The 17,142-nt window shown below is 36.8% G+C and overlaps 1 protein-coding gene across 1 annotated transcript; it reads left to right on the forward strand.

The window, feature by feature from the left end:
- The first annotated feature begins 2,956 nt into the window (after nt 1-2,956).
- On the forward strand, nt 2,957-3,892 carry LOC142441255 (olfactory receptor 5V1-like). The gene has a single exon (XM_075543306.1). It carries the CDS (start codon nt 2,957-2,959, stop codon nt 3,890-3,892), a length of 936 nt encoding a protein of 311 aa, XP_075399421.1.
- Nucleotides 3,893-17,142: the final 13,250 nt, after the last annotated feature.

Consider the following 17,142-nt stretch of genomic DNA (forward strand, 5'->3'; position numbering starts at 1 on the left):
TAGAAAAAGAGAATGAGATAAAAGATAAGTTTTATTTAACATATTTTATTGATGATTCACTCAGAGGACCAGGGTGAACTCATCTGTTCTTAAAATAATTATTGTGTGTGCTTACATATGCTTACATTCCTTGTGGAAAGCATTATGCTGGCAGTTACTACTGAAATAAGGTTCAAATTTTACTTAATTTAGGATTAAAGAATTCAATAGTATTATCATTACTATGTATAACACACTCAAAATTATAAGTATGTGCAATACCAAAATAAAATGGTGTTAAAATTAACTTATATTGTAGAACACAAAGTACAAAAAGTTGATGTTAGATTTTTATAAAGGATCCTCTCCATGATAGAAAAAGAAAACGACACACTAATGGTTTATTTTTTAGTTTTGTCTGGATGCAAATCTTATCCAAAACTATGAAAAGAAAGAAAATATTCTAAAACTTAGATTTCAACTTGCATGATAAAGGAAGTGTCCAGTTTTTGATTGGTGGTAATTTAGAAATATCAAGATGGTAAACTTATTCCCTTTATAATTCTAATTATCCCCGCACACATAATTACCCACCTGTGCTCAGGGGAAACAGTGTATAAAATTAATTGTACAAAACATTTGAATAAGGCTTTTATATATAAACAAGTTGTTTGCTCTTTTTTGCTACTGCATTTTGGTTCATTGGTTCATTTTATATTTCTTGTGGAGACTTTGCATTGATAATGGTACATCTGAAACGTAAAGTAGAAGAAAACAGTGGGCTAAATTGTAGACTATCTAAGTTTAGAAGAAAAATTGCTTTTCTAAAGATGCTATTATGTTTTGAAGATTTATGCATTTAAGGAACCAGTTCAAAATTCAATATTAAATATGCTAAGATTGATATAAAGTTTTATTTTTAGATATAATGTATCTTATAATTTACAGGGTATATGTTGATAATGTAGCGTAATGTAGAGCCAGTTTGGGTGTTTTTTTCAGGTATTGACTTGTTTCTTACAATTCTCATTCAGACAAAAAGTGATTAAATTCATAAAGGTAAGACAAAAGGTGTTTAATATAAAAGTTACTGTTTAAACTTTTACAATCTTATTTTTATAATAACTGTGCTTTCTTTCATCTTTTGTTACTGTTATATTTTCAAAAAATTAACATATAATTATAGACTCACTGTTATCATTGTACTTCATATATTAAGTATTTTATATTTGACCCAGTAGTTATTAATATATATTCATTCATTCATTCAGGAAACTGGTGGATTGAGTAATGTTGTAGTGATTGTAATCATTGTATGATCCTAAGAGCATTCACAGGAGCAATTTTTTCAGCAGTACACTGCAGAACTTGTCTCTAGTGCTGCTTACAGAAATTATAGAAACACCACAAAAGTACTTTCACGGTTCATATTAATTTTGGAATGAGATGAAAAAAATGGTATAAAGCAATATATTTCTTTTTGCTAAATGAAATAATTATGAAATCATTGCATTATATATACTTCACATTTATCACAGCCAAAAACAACTATCAGTAGTTTCCGTTAAGCAAAAGGAATATAGTGGACCCAAATGGGAATATTGCCTTTCCATTTCTAATTTTATATTTCCTTGGAATTTGTCATCATGCACATGTTATTTTTGTTTTAAGAGAGCTCAGTATAGAAAAATAAATGTATAAATCTGACTTGAACATTTAAAACTTATCAGCAGATCCCCCCATGATGCATGTTGGACCTGATCTGGTGTCCAAAATTTTCTGCATTTTTGTTTGTTTTAGTATGGTGTTTCTTTGTACATATTAGGGGTTTCTCAGAGGAGTTAGGTCATTGGGTGTCACCTTCTTGACATTATATGTCTTTTCAGTTATCAGTATATGAAACCCAGGATTGATAAACCTATCAATGTAGTAAGTCGAATCAGGTTTCAGGGCGGTGGTGGAAGGAACAGGGTACTCTGGTGGTGGTGAGGGAATAGGAGGGGAGATAATGTTAAAGTGTCCATGTAGATAAAAAATGTTCAGGAACTGATTGGGGTAGTAAATGTGCAAATGTGTTAGACATGATTGAATTGTGGAATGACATGATATTTGAATGATATGATATATAGATTTTAATTCCCAATTTATAAAAAAAGAATTCAAAATAAACCCAAAATAGGAAGTTTTCAATTTGACATAAAAAGTCACAGAAGAACTGATTTGCAGATGTTCAGGTAAAGAATTTTATTTAAGTTTCTTACAATTGATATGTTTATGGCTAATATTGAAAATTAAATATAATTAGAATGTTAACAAAGAGCAGCTAAATAATTTTACTTTTTTTCCTGTGTATTTTCTTTTTGGGTCACTTTCATACACAAACAACTAGATTGCATTTATATTTTCTAACAAAAATTATTTATTTAGTTATTATGGGAATTATTTGAGGAAATAACAAGAAAATGCTCATATTTCAACATGTAAAATTTTAAAGTTATGTACATTTTAAGGGAGTTAACACACAATTCAGTCATTCCTACATTCAATACTTATTTATTTTACCATATATTTTCCATCTATCTACTAGTTGCTTTTAGTTAAGAACACATCAAAGAATAATACATAACATTCCCTTCAAAATACATAGTATTGAGATAGTACATATAAATGCATGCATTATAATAATACAGGGAATAATAAGTGTTGAACAGCTCTCACTGAATTGGGAAATCTCATATACTTCCTAAGGGTCAACAATGGTTCTATTAAGTGAAATTCACAGGCTCCTTTTAAGGAACTGAGGCTAAGAAGGATCATGCATACAATCTGAAATATTTAAAATACATTATTAAACAAGGCTCTCAAATACACATTACAAAAATTCTCCATATGTTTCTCATTACCGGATGTTTGGTTTGAGCATAATTTGTCTTTGCTGATTTATTTCCTTCCAGAAAGACCCACGTGGAGAGAAGAGATGGGTGTCTACAACCTAACCACTGTCACCGAGTTCATCCTCGTGGGGATATCTGATCTCCCTGAGGTGCGCTATCCTCTCTTTGTGGTCATTGCTGCGATCTATCAGGCCACTTTGGTAGGAAATGGAGCCATTCTCCTTGCCATTGGAACTGAGACAAAGCTGCACACACCTATGTATTATCTTTTGGCAAATCTGTCTCTCCTAGATATTTTCTGGCCTTCAGTCACTGTTCCCAAGATGCTCAAGAACCTTTTGACTGAAAAGAAAAATATTTCTTTTGTTGGATGTGTTTTGCAGCTCTTTTTTCTAGTAGCCTTGGTAGGGACAGAAGTCTTCCTTCTGGCTCTCATGGCTTATGACCGATATGTGGCCATATGCTTCCCCCTTCGTTATACCCTCATCATGACAAAGGGACGCTGTGTCCTTTTAACCACTGGTACCTGGGTTGCAGGTTTCCTGCACTCCCTTCTGCACACCGTGTTCACATTCCTCCTGATTTTCTGTAAATCTAATCGTGTCAACCAATATTACTGTGACATCGCTCCAGTGGTGGCCCTCTCTTGTTCCTCTACATATGTGGCAGAAACGCTTGCCTTAGTGACAGGAGGTATCTTGGGAATCAGTTCCTTCTTGATCACTTGTATCTCTTATGTTTACATTATATCCACCATCCTGAAAATCCGATCAGCAGAAGGAAAACGCAAAGCCTTCTCCACCTGTGCTTCGCATCTCCTGGTGGTTTGTTTGTTCTATGGTACAGCGCTATTTACCTACGTCCGCCCTCCTTCCAGTCACCACTCCTCAGCCAGAGACAGGCTCACCTCCATGCTGTATGGTGTAATTACCCCAATGTTAAACCCCCTCATCTACAGCCTGAGAAACACAGAAGTAAAAGGGGCTCTCAGAAGAATTTTATGCCATTATGCATGTTAACAGGAAGGATGATATTATTCATTTATCACTCTACTTAATCAGAATCCATAGGAAAGTTTGGAATCACTTATAGGAATAATATTTTTGACATATAAAGGACAGACCGATATGCAATATGGAAATGTACACACACTTACATAGAATTATAGAGCCATCTTCTTTCTTTAGACCCTGGATCACATTAAAAGATCAACATTTCCAATTTACTATTTCATCAGAATTAGATCTGCTTCTGTGACAATTATGTCCTTGAAAACCCAATGTAGCACTTTTATTGTGTCCTTAAAAGATCAAAGTCTATTTACTAGCAAGCAAAATAATTCTCTTTGTATACACATGTGGAGCCACATCAGTGCTCCTAGAAGCAGCAGTCAAGATATCAAAAGACACATTACATAGGGTAAATTAGATGCACAAGACCTCTTACTCTTGTTGAAAAGCAAGGATGGTACTTTTCAGTGTAAGGTGTGCCTGGCCCAGCTATGATATTTTCAATTGCCAATTGCCTCATATGGATGCGAAATTTAGACATTGAATAAGAATACCAAACAGTGCATTAATTTCCATTAATGTGCTGCTGAAGAATATTAAAATGTCCTGGACTATCAAAAGAAAAAAAAATCTGTACTTGAATAAATTCAGCAAGAAAATGCTTTAGAAACAAGGATGATGAGACTATGTGTCCTGTGCTTTGGGCCTGTAATCAGGAGAGACCAGTCAAGGGAGAAGAAATTCCTGCTAGGTAAAGAGGAGTGGCAACGAACAAGGTGAAGGCTCTCTGAGATGGATTCACAGTGTCTGCAGCAATGAGTTCAATTATCTAGGAATAATTGTGAAGATGGCACAGGACTGGCCGGTGTTGAATTCTGTCTGTTGTGTGTAACATCTCCATTGGTCAGAAACTATTTAGTGTCACTTAAGAACATCTTCCAGGAATCTTGGGATGATGCTGGGTAAGTGTTGGGCTGCTAATAACAAGATTTTCTTCAAACCACAACGAAAAGATGAGGGTGTCTACTACAAAAAACACTTACAAAACCTTGTAATTTATATAGTATTTAGGAATTCATTGATGACAATTGGTTTTGGGACTATACCTATATGAATATTTATCTCTCTCTACTCTTGTTCTTTGATGTGTTCACGTTGGAAATCATGTACGATTAAGAAAATTCCACATTGCTGTACACCATTTTTTCAGTTATTATTATTGAGCTCACTATTACGTCAATTCACCTAATTAAGGGTGTTCCTCTTATTAAGTGACTCTATTTTATTAAGTATATTATCATCTTCAACAACTCGTGCATCTCTCTCTTTTATTTTTCTAACTGTTTTATGGACAATAATTTACCTATTATACAAGTGAGTAGTTTATTCATTTGATCATATCCTAAAAAACACATATTTTTATGAGTCAAGAATCAAGTTTTAGAAATTTCTCTAGTATTAGAGATTTAAGCTGAGTATTTTTAAATAAATGTGGATCTATTGCCATATTCTGTACTCATATACAAACATATACCTATTCTTATACACATCTATTTGCATATAACTATGTTATCTATATCTAACTCACCTATATTATGTATATTCATTTCCATTTCAATGTATGTTATATCTGTCTTTTGCTGTCGTATCATCTTTACATAACTACCTTGTTTAACTGCATCCCTAGCTTGATCATTTTGACCTTTCTCTATTCAATTTTGGTTTCCAATCTATATGTCTTTGCTCCCTTAAGTTTCCTAAGACCACTATCATCCTCAGTTGGACATATCCCTCAAAGGAGAGGATTTACTTAAATCTACCTGCATCTCCAATAGCACATATGTTATTTGGTTCACTATTCTATAATCTGTACTTTATTTTTTTTAAAGATACAAGTAAATTCTTCACCCACACACATCAATCTACTCAGTTGTACCACTGAGATTTTGAGGTTCACATCATAAAATTATATCAGAAGTGAGATTTGAAGGGCTCTCCTTGGCAGCCCCCAGAATCAGATTAGCTACTTAGGTTCACTCTATGCATTCATTGAGTACTTTAAAATGAAAAGACAAAAAACCAATTTCTTACAAAATTAACAACAACAAAACTGTCCTAAACAAAAACCAATAAATAAATAGAAAAACAGATTTTCCATCCACACTCTTTCCACCTTAGTTGGCTTTCATCTCTCTATAATCCTTCTGATCTGCTGGAAATGATTAGTTTTTATATACTTCACTCTTATCTAATAATCCTTTTATTTCAATTTTTTTCTAAAACAAGCAACTGGGGAATTTTAATCCCCCCCCCTAATCTTGATCAAACCTGTTTGACATTACAAGGGTAAGACAAAAAGCATTGCTGTAAAAATCATATAAACATTGTTTCCAACAAAAATCCTGAAATACTGAGTTTTTGTTGCTTGATAGACCCTTCATTTAGGTCTATATACATCGGAAACAGTGTTTCCATCTCTCTAACCCTACTTAAAGGAGTCTGTACTCTGTTGAGAATGAAGGTGGCTGGCAGAGATCTAAAGTCCATCTGCAGACAGTGGAACAATCTCCTCACAGAAGGATCACGGGGAGGGGATGAGTTACCAGGGTGCATTATAGCATTGGTAAAACACACTGTATCCCTCTGGTTCCTGAAGCTACCTAACCACCACCCCCAATACCATGACCCCAGTGCTGCTTCCCAATTCAGACTACACTGCAACAAGTGCAAAGGTATAGAAAGGGATGGACGCTCACGACACACAGAATCCAAAACAGGAATGGGAACAGCGATACCAGAAGGGTAGGGAGAATTGGGGGAGAAGAAAGGAGAAATGGGAGCCGATCACAATGATTGACACATATCCTCTAAAGGGGAAGAACAACAAAACATGGGGGAAGGAAGACAGTGGTTGGTGTGAGAGTAAATGTCTAGAAAAGAATGAGGGCAACATGTGTACAAACATGCCTGATTCAATTGATATATGAATTGTGATCAGAGTTGTATGAGTGCCCCAATAAAATGATTTAAAAAATAAAGGATGCTGTGCTCATATTTACAACACATGGATGTGTCAGTTTTGATATTCCAAAATTACTCAAATTATGTTATTTTAAAGGATTCTTTGAATTTGAGGAGAAAAGCTATAATGTGTAAATGGTAAGATTTCGTAACAAAATTCTAGTCTGAAGGCTTTGCAACCCTAGGAGGATGGACAAGTCTCTTGTCATGGTGGAACACTTTCTTCTGCACAGCTTTCCTGAGCTTTCCTCACCAATGCAATGTTCATGGTCCTCTGCCCTTGCAGAAAATCTATGAATATCACACCTTAGAAATCCCCCAAACAGTCTTCGTAAGCTCCTGAGCTGACCTCTCTGTCTTGACGTTAACTGATCCAGATGACACCATGGAAGATATAATTTTTAAAACATTTTATTAGGGGTTCATGTAACTCTTATCACAATCCATACATATACATACATCAACTGTATAAAGCACATCAGTACATTCTTTGCCCTAATCATTTTCAAAGCATTTGCTCTCCACTTAAGCCCTTTGCATCAGGTCCTCTTTTTTCCCTCCCCTACCCGCTTTCCCCTCCCTCATGAGCCCTTGATAATTTACAAATTATTATTTTGACATATCTTGCCCTATCTGGCATCTCCATTCATCCCCTTCTCTGTTGCCCGTCCCTCAGGGAGGAGGTAACATGTAGATCCTAGGAATCGGTTCCCCCTTTCCAACTCACTCACCCTCTACTCTCCCAGTATCACCCCTCACACCCCTGGTCCTGAAGGTATCATCCACCCTGGATTCCCTGTGCTTCCAGCTCCTATATGCACCAGTGTACAACCTCTTCTCTATCCAGATTGCAAGGTAAAATTTGGATCATGGTAGTTGGGGCGGGGGGAAGCATTTAGGAACTGGGGGAGAGCTGTATTCTTCATTGGTGCTACGTCCCACCCTGACTGACTCATCTTCTCCCCTGGACCTCTCTGTGAGGGGATCTCCAGTGGCCGACAGATGGGATTTGGGTCTCCACTCTGCACTTCCCCCTTCATTCACTATGGTAAGATTTTTTTTGATGATACCTTATACCTGATTCCTTTGACACCTCATGATCGCACAGGCTGGTGTGCTTCTTACATGTGGGCTTTTTTGCTTCTGAGCTAGATGGCCACTTGTTCACCTTCAAGCCTTTAAGACCCCAGACACTATCTCTTTTGATAGCCAGGCACCATCAGCTTTCTTCACCACATTTACTTGTTCACCCGCTTTGGCTTCAGCAGTTGTGTCAGGAGGGTGATCATCAAGTCACAACATAAGGAGGAGTGCATTGATGTTTCAAGGGAGGAAGAGAGCACCTATGCTTCAGTGAAGGTGCTTACATTTCTGTTGCTGGGTAAATGGGGCAAGGTGTTTAATAATACTTTCATAGAATCTAAGGGAGAGTAAGCGCTGTACTAGGTGACTAATTGAACACTTTTGAGCCTTTGCTATCTAGCATTTGGTGACCCAGGAGATAGACTACGGAGATCCTGTTCTTGTGAAGTATGCAACATTCTCCATAGACCACACCAGATGAAATAGATGTAGAAACCACACTAAGTGAACTGAACTTTACCTCAAACTCACCTGTTTACCTTGGACTTAAGCCTGAAATTTGCTTGTGTGAGAAGATTCAAATGACTGACACCCCAAGGCTCTGAAGTAGGCAGTCATTGGACTTTGGCTCAGAGCCACTATTTTGAGGGTCTCAATGAAAGGTGACAGTCAGAACAACCATGTATTTACTATTTTAATGCCCTCCTTCCTTTACTATGGTTTTCGTTAATGTGATAGGTATGGTTCTGCCTTTATGAATAAATGTTATTAAAAATGCTATCCTACCTCCAACTCCCATAATCAATCTAAATTGTGCTCAATCATTTAAGAATTTAAGCTGTACAAACTAATAAGTCATGAAATAGGGTTTGGAGCAAGTCTATACTGGTATAAGTACTTTCATTTTTCAACAGTGTGTTAAATTATATACCATTGGATAAATTAATGACACCATCAGTAAAACTACTTTATATTCTAAAGTGATGATTGATAATGTTCTGTCATAAATATATACTAACACCTCTAAAGTGATCCAGAATACTTATAAATCATGGTTATGTGAATGGATTTGAACTTAATTCTATCTCCATCCTAAGAACACCTAATTCTTTATTTATGACCCTACTTATTGCTTTCCCCCATAAGTGATCACTATCAATATGGATGTTATAGCCAATTGAAGAAAGCAGATGATGCCCACTTATTAAAAACAATAGTAACTGGAATCCTAAAGGTTTGTCTTCAAACAAAACAAAAGTAAACTATAACCAGCCATCTAAGTGGAGGGTCCACTACGTGCCTATGGAAGGAGCATTCCAGCTGCTTCCCTCATAGTGGAGTGGGCCGTGCTGAAGCGATCGAGCAAAGCTTGTGGGTGCAACATTAGGGATCTTCAGATGCAGATGGTAACAAGAAGCAGCTGCAAAAAAACTGCTGATGATGGGAACTTGGGATGTGCTAAGCATGAATCTAGGAAAATTGGTATTTATTTCCACATTCTTATGATCAGTTCTGAGAGACCTGGTGGTGTAGTGGACAGCAAGGTCAGCCATTCTAATCACCAAGCCCTCTTGGTGAACAAAAAACCCATCTAGAATATCAAATGCAAGGGAAATTATGTTGGAGCACAGTGAATGAAGATACCAGCTGAAATGATAATATTCGCTATGGCACTTAAAGCTCCAGTACCAATAAAGAGGGAATAAATACAATCAAATTAGTTTCTGTCACTATGTAGAAAGTATGGAGGCAATGTTTGAGGATTCTGAAAAGAAAATAGTAGCAGCTTTACTATTTTGGAAAAAAGATAATTTGATCAGAATTTATCCACCATATTTTATATAAGGGGAAGGTACTTTATATTATGTGTTAATCTGCTAACCAAAGGGTTAACAGCTTGAATCCAGTTGCCATTCATTGGAAGAAATATGAGGCTTTCTTCTACCATAAAGATTTATGTTTCAGAAATTCATAAGTGTATCTATGAGTTGAAATTGAGTTGATTTAGATTCATAGCAACTCTACTTAAAAAGAATGAGACACTACCTGGTCCTGCACCACCCTCAAAATTATTGAAATATCTGAGGCCATTGGTGCAGCCACTGTGTCAATTCATAGATATTGTGTCTTTTTATTTTTTATTTCCCTGGCCCTCTAGTGTTCTAAGCATCATGGCCTTGCCCAAGGATTGACCCTTTCGGGCAGTATGTCCAAAGGAAGTGAGTAGGGTGGCTGCACCATCCCTTGTGGGAGCATTCTGGATTGCACTTCTCCTGAGACAGGTTTGTTTGTTCTGGCCATCCGTGACAACAACAATATTCTTTTCCAATCCCCAAATTTAAAGATATCAGTTATATAGAAGTCATAGAAATTGTACCAGATTATAACATCCTAATAAAACATCCAAAGACACCAGAAAATTAAAATGAATATAAAACAAAACTAAAGCAAAAATAGAAGTAATAAAGATCAAAGCAAAAATCAACAACACTCACCGAAAAATGACTTAAAACTAAATCACACCAAAATTTGGCTGTTTGAATAATCAATCAAATTAATGAACATAATTATTATGAAAAATACAAGGTAAAATAATTATTTATTGTTGGACTCACAAGATGCTTTAAGAATATGAAAATACAACGAACACATATATAGATAAGATTGGCAGGTTAAATTAGTCAAAATTCACAAAAACATATTAAAAAAAAAGGTCACTGCCATCAATTCAAAACATCAGTATCATTTTAAGTTAGAGAACTTTACCAAACATATTTCTTGGGCAGAAAAAATTCTCCTGATAGTGTTATCAATTTAGTCAATGGTGTGGAATTTAAAACACTGTTGAGGAAAGGAAATTATACCAGTACAGGCCAGCAATGAACTGCAATACATAAACTGTTGACTTGTACACATTAAGCCCTTAAGTGACAGTGCACCTTTTATACAAAAGATGGGGGTGAATCATTGGGAAAACTTTAAATAATATTCATTGACAATGGCAGAATCATGCCTACCAGATTAACGTTTGTCATAATACAGCAAGGCAGGTATTAAAACAGTGAATATCTGGTCATAGTGGCATATTATTCCCTGAGGAAGCTCAAGGCAAGAGATCTGAACTCAAATCCATTGAAGGCTACTTCTAGACCCGTGAGACAGCAGCCATCTTTTCATACTGGGGACTTTCAGCTATAAGTTCAGGTGGGTTTCAGTTCACATAGAGGGCTTTCCACATCCAATCATCTGTGTGCCAATGAAGGATGTTGTGTACCTTAGAAGAACAGAGCATAAGTCTCTGTGGCCCAGTGCACACAGCCTGGGTCACCAAGGTTTAGAAAGAAAGAATTAGGTCAAACGTGTCCACTTAAGAACATAATATCAGGCATAGTCTTCCCTGCAATGGTGTCTATATACGTATTATTAAATGTTTTTACTTTTGTTTGCCTTCCAGGTGGGAGGTCCCTCCTCAGCTTTGTATCATCAGAACTGTAAATACCTTCTCTGAAGCATGCCTGCCTCTTCACCACATCGTGGCTTGGATTTCCAGTAAGGTTCCCTTCTCACTCTGGTATGTGCGTATGTTGACTTGGGATGATCTTAGCACAATTTTGTAAGGTAGCAACTAAATGATCTTCTTCTTCCCCATCATGAAAAACTAACCATAGTGAAGGTGACATCCCCTCTGTCAAAGGGGTTTGTAAGAGGTCCACATAGAGGGGGCTATAGGTGTTTCATGAGTATTAGGCGGCTGTCTACCTCGTTTCTTGGGAGACCAGGTTCTATTAAATGGCCTGGGAGCAGGAGCCTGCCTTTATCTTGGTGCTTATCCTTACAGTAGTGGACTTACAGTATGTGTCCCTTTGTGGCTGACTAAGCTCACTCAGTGTAATGACTTCTGAGTCCCTTTATGTCATGAAGGGTTCCACGGGTTCATAGCTGTATATTTGGATGCATAGCAAGGATGGGGTGGCTTTGTCCTACATACTATGAACATGTTGTCAGGAAAGACCAGTCCCTGGAGAAGAACATCAAGTTTGGTGAAGCAGAAGGGCAGTGAAAAGAGAAAGGCCTTCAAGGAGATGGATTGAAACAGAGGCTGCAACAATGGGTGAAACATGGCACAATGTTGAGGATGGCACTGGACCAGGCATTGTTTCATTCTGTTGTGCCTAATGTCACTGTGGTTTGAAACCAACCCAATGGCTCTGTGGAAGTTACATAAGCTACTGTCAACTTGAGCAAAATGTTGAGTCTAGCCTGTCAATCAGATCATCGACAACAATGCCTCTGTGAGGGCATGACCTTCTCCTTGGGATTCTGGAACTTCCTGTCTTCCTTCCTAGTGGTGGGACACACATTTTCTTTGTTTCACATTCTGCTGACAAGGCACAGAAATCTATGCTGATGGCAGCTTGAGCCCTGGAGCTGGAGGAACCAAGTGGAGAGCCACACCAGCACAGACATGCTTCCACAAGACTTTTCCCCCACTGGCCTGGGATCTTCCAGCTTTCAGCATCATCACATGGGCTTCATGTGTCTCTTGAAGAATTTATAGAGTAATATCAATATATGGACTAATATTGGACTTATGGGTGAACATAGAACTTATGGACTTGATCTGGACTGGAACAGGATGTGTTCTTAATATACAATTACTCTTGGATATAAAACTCTCTCTTAAACACATATGAGTATCTCTGGATTTGTTTCTCTAGTCAACCCAAACTAACACAGGCAACAGCAACATTATTCCATTGTGTATATGTACCAGAGTTTCTTTATCCATTCTTCTACTCATGGGCATTTAGGCTGTTTCTACCTTCTCACTTTTGGGAACTATGCTGCAAATAACATGAGACAGCATATGTCTGGTGATGTTTTGTGTCTAATTTGGGTAGGGGTATATACTCAGAAAGTTATTCCTGGTCATACATTATTTCTATTGCCAGTCGTTTCATGTATCATCGTATCACTTTCCATGACATTTGTACATATTTTCAAGCCCATCACCAATGTATAAGAGGTTCAAATCTCTCCACACTCTCTCCAGCATTTGCTGCTGTTATTTTTTATTTTCTTTCTCTTTTTAATTAGACTATCATTGTGGTTATAATATGGCATCTTACTGTGTCTTACATATCCTGGATGGCTAGTGATCATGAGAATTTTCTCTTGTGTTTCTTAGCCATCCAGGGACATCTCTTCTGAATCATCTATTCATGTTCTTTGCCCACTATTAATTGGTTATTTGATTTTTTTTCTTAAGGTGTGATTTTTGTAATTAGTCTTTTGTGCACTGTATCACTGTTAAAGGTATTTTCCAACCCATGGATTTTCATTTTATTCTTTTGATTAATCATTTTGATGTGCATGAGTGTTTTTTTTAAAATAAGTTCCAGTCATCTAGTTTGCCTTACACTACGTTTGCTTCCTTTATTATATTTGGTACTATATGTATGCTCTGCAAGAGGGCTTGTAAATTATTCCCAATTTTCTCATTGATGATCCTGCTACCTATGGGTTCACATTTAGTTTTCTAATCCATCTTGTTGGTTATTGTACATGGGGTGAGGTATAAGCTTTGTTTGCTGTGTTTAAAATATTATTTATTGTAAATACATTGCCAAGAATTATCAGTTAGTTCTATGTAGAAGACAAAGAGAATTTATAAATGGAGCATTTATACTAACAGAAAAAAATTTGCGAAATTCATACAAACGTTAATTCTAAAATACTGGAAATATTTTAGAAAATATTTATTCTAAAATTCTAATATTTATTCCAAACACTGGAAATAACCAGTGATTTCTAATAAAACAATGGCTAATTCAACTTTAGTACATCCACAAAATATAATTTTACTTAAAAATAGAAAAGAATAAAATATTACTATATGTATAATAATAAATTGCATAAAAGAGACTAATAAAAGTAACTAATGATAATTTTTCATACATCATGCATTTACATATACATATGATTATTAGGTAGACAAAATTATACAATTGTTTGTGTCTTCACAGGGAAAGAGGTTCGAGATATAAAAAGAGGTTCCAGACGACTTCAATGTGCCAGCAAGGAGTGGGGAGCCAGTGGAGGGGCCTCAAGGCTCAGCCCCTAAACCAGCTATGTGGACAAGTGCCCAGACCCCAGAAGAATTTACTTGAGAGGACAGCACTGAAGCTGCAGCTAGGGGAGAAGGGCATGTCAGATCAGTACAAATGGGTCCAAAAGAAGGGAAAGGAAGAGAGAGTGGAGTACATCCTGGCCCTTCAAGCCTGGAAGACAATATCCCTGCTCTGAACAGCGAATGGACAGATCGACATTATGGCTGCTCCCACTAGGAGACACATCATCCCTTGTTGGCCCAGAACCCTAAGGGGGACAACACTGAAGACAGGGCTGGGACTGGCCCAGACTGACCCTGTGACACTGAGGCAAACCACTAAAAGCGTGCTACACAGCAACTGTGGGAGCAGAGCAGGGAGGCCCCAAGGGAGGACAAAGGACAGACTCTGGAGCCAAAGCATGGTATCCCATTGGACTTGCCTGAAGGACAAACCTAGAGATAAAAAATCAGACCTTTATCTATTTACAGGTTTTTCTTTCTTTTTAAAATTTTTTCTTTTAATTAATTTATTCTTCTATGGGTATTTGATATCCCTTTCTACTCTCATAGCTGTGTTCTCACTTATTGCCTATCTTGCAATGACTTGATTGTTGGTGCATATTATTATCTCTACAGATCTCTCTAGACAAGATAGACTGGATGAATAGTCTCGGGAGAAACCAACGGGACCAATGGTTCCAGGGGTTCACGGGAGATGGGAAGGAAGGGGCACAGGGGTGGTGCTGACCAACCCATGGACAGGGGAGAAATAAGTGATCCAAAATCAGTAGCAAGGAGGGTTTGAGTGGCCTGGTTGGGATTCAGCAAGGGCAATATAACCAAGAGAAATTACTGAAGCCCAAATGAAGGCTGAGCATGATAGTGGGACAAGAGGAAAGTAAAAGGAAATAGGGAAAACAAGCAGGTGACAAAGGGTATTTATAGAGGTCCAAAGACTGCAATGTAAATATGTAAATATATTTATATGAGTGTGAGGAAACAGATTTATGTACATATTTTTAGAGGTTTAGTATTAAGGCAGCAGATGGGCATGGAGCCTCCACTCAAGCACTTACTCAAAGCAAGAACACTTTGTTCCAATAAATTGGCATTCCAGGATGCACACCTTCCCTACATGACTGCTGAAGAAAAATGTGTGCATAAGAAAATGTGGTGAAGAAAGATGACGGTGCTCGACTATCAAAAGATATAGCATCTTGGGTCTTAAAGGCTTGAAGATAAACCAGAGTCCATCTAGCTAAGAAGCATCAAAGCCCACATGGAAGAAGCACACCATCTTGACTGACCATCAGGTGTAGAAGGAACCAATACTCAGACATCAAAGAGCTAAAAATCATATCACTGTGTGACCACCTTTCTGACCCAACCACTGAGCACAAACATGTGCATAAGCAATTGTGGTGAAGAAAGTTAATGGTGCCCGGCTATCAAAAGATATAGCATCTGGGGTCTTAAAAGCTCAAAGATAAACAAGTGGCCATCTAGCTGAGGAGCATCAAAACCCACATGGAAGAAGCAAACCAGCCTGTCTGACCATGAGCTGTCGAACGGATCAGGTATCAAGCATGAAGGAACAAAAAATCATATCATTGAAAAGGTGGGTGAGTGCAGAGTGGAGACTCAAAGCCCAGTGGTAGCCAACCAGACATCCCTTACTGAAGGGTCGTAGGGAGGATATGAACCAGGCAGGGTGCAGGGTAGCAACGACGAAATATATAACTTTCCTCTAGTTCTCAAATTCTTCCTCCCTGCCCCGACTATCATGATCACAATTTTACCTTACAAATCTGGCTAGACCAGAGGATGTACATTGGTACAGATAGCAACTGGAAACACATGGAATCCAGGACAGATGACTTCTCCAGGACCAGTGGTGAGAGTGGCAATGCCTGGAGGGTGAAGAAAACGTAGGGTAGAAAGGGGGAACTGATTACAAGAATCTACATATAGCCTCTTCCCTGGGGGTGGGACAGCAGAGAAGAAGGCAGGGAGGAGACATCAGACAGTGTAATATATGACTAAATAATAATAATTTATGAATGATGATGGGTTCATGAGGTAGGGGAGAGTGGGGAGGGAGGGGGGAAATGAGCAGCACATATTAACTGCTCAAGTAGAAGGCAAATGTTTTGAGAATGATGATGGCAACAAATGTACATATGTTTCTATTACAAAGGATGTATGTATGGATTGTGATAAGAATTGTATGAGCCCCCAGTAAAATGATTTAAAAAAAAGGAAGAAAGAAAATTTTACAATGGGGAACACAATCAAAGTTGAGGTATGCACTTCATTATTACATCTTTTCATATTAAACATGGTATATAATTAATATGATTACATTGTAAAATATTATTCATTTAGCCAAAGGAATATTACTATATCATAAAAATAATGGAGTATATATTTCTCCATACACAGATATTCCTTATTTTAAAACACATTTTCAGGTTAAAAAATAAAAAGGTATGATGTGAATAATGTATCTTTTAGTATAAAAATTAGAGGAAACTTAAAAAACATACAAACAGTTAATTATATATTTTAAGAAAAAATCCCAATATTTATAACTATGAATTATTAATATGGGTAGGAACAGAGTAAATGGAAATGAGATGGCAATAAAATTTTATATGTTCTTTTTAAAAATAAGATTTAATCTAAGTGGAGGAAAATAGTTATACTATCAACTAAAAAGAGAATTCACAAACTTATTTTATGTCAAATTTCTACTGTAGTAATAATGCAAGAATATCTAATTTTGTATGAACATAGTACACTGTTTATGCAATTTAATAAAATATATTCTAAAGAAAAAATATAATCATAAAATAATCTTAAACTTTGTTAGTGGTTGTAGGAGAACTATTGTGATAATTACAAAGATGATATATTTACTGTAACCTAGAGTAACTGAGAAAAAAGATGATATTCTTGAAAACTAGAATATCCATCATAAGAAAGTATAATTAGAAAAAGAGAAAGAGATCCAAGATCAAGTTTTATTTAAGATATTTTATTG

The sequence above is a fragment of the Tenrec ecaudatus genome, chromosome 2 (assembly GCF_050624435.1).
Source record: "Tenrec ecaudatus isolate mTenEca1 chromosome 2, mTenEca1.hap1, whole genome shotgun sequence".
In the NCBI taxonomy this organism is placed as follows: domain Eukaryota; kingdom Metazoa; phylum Chordata; class Mammalia; order Afrosoricida; family Tenrecidae; genus Tenrec; species Tenrec ecaudatus.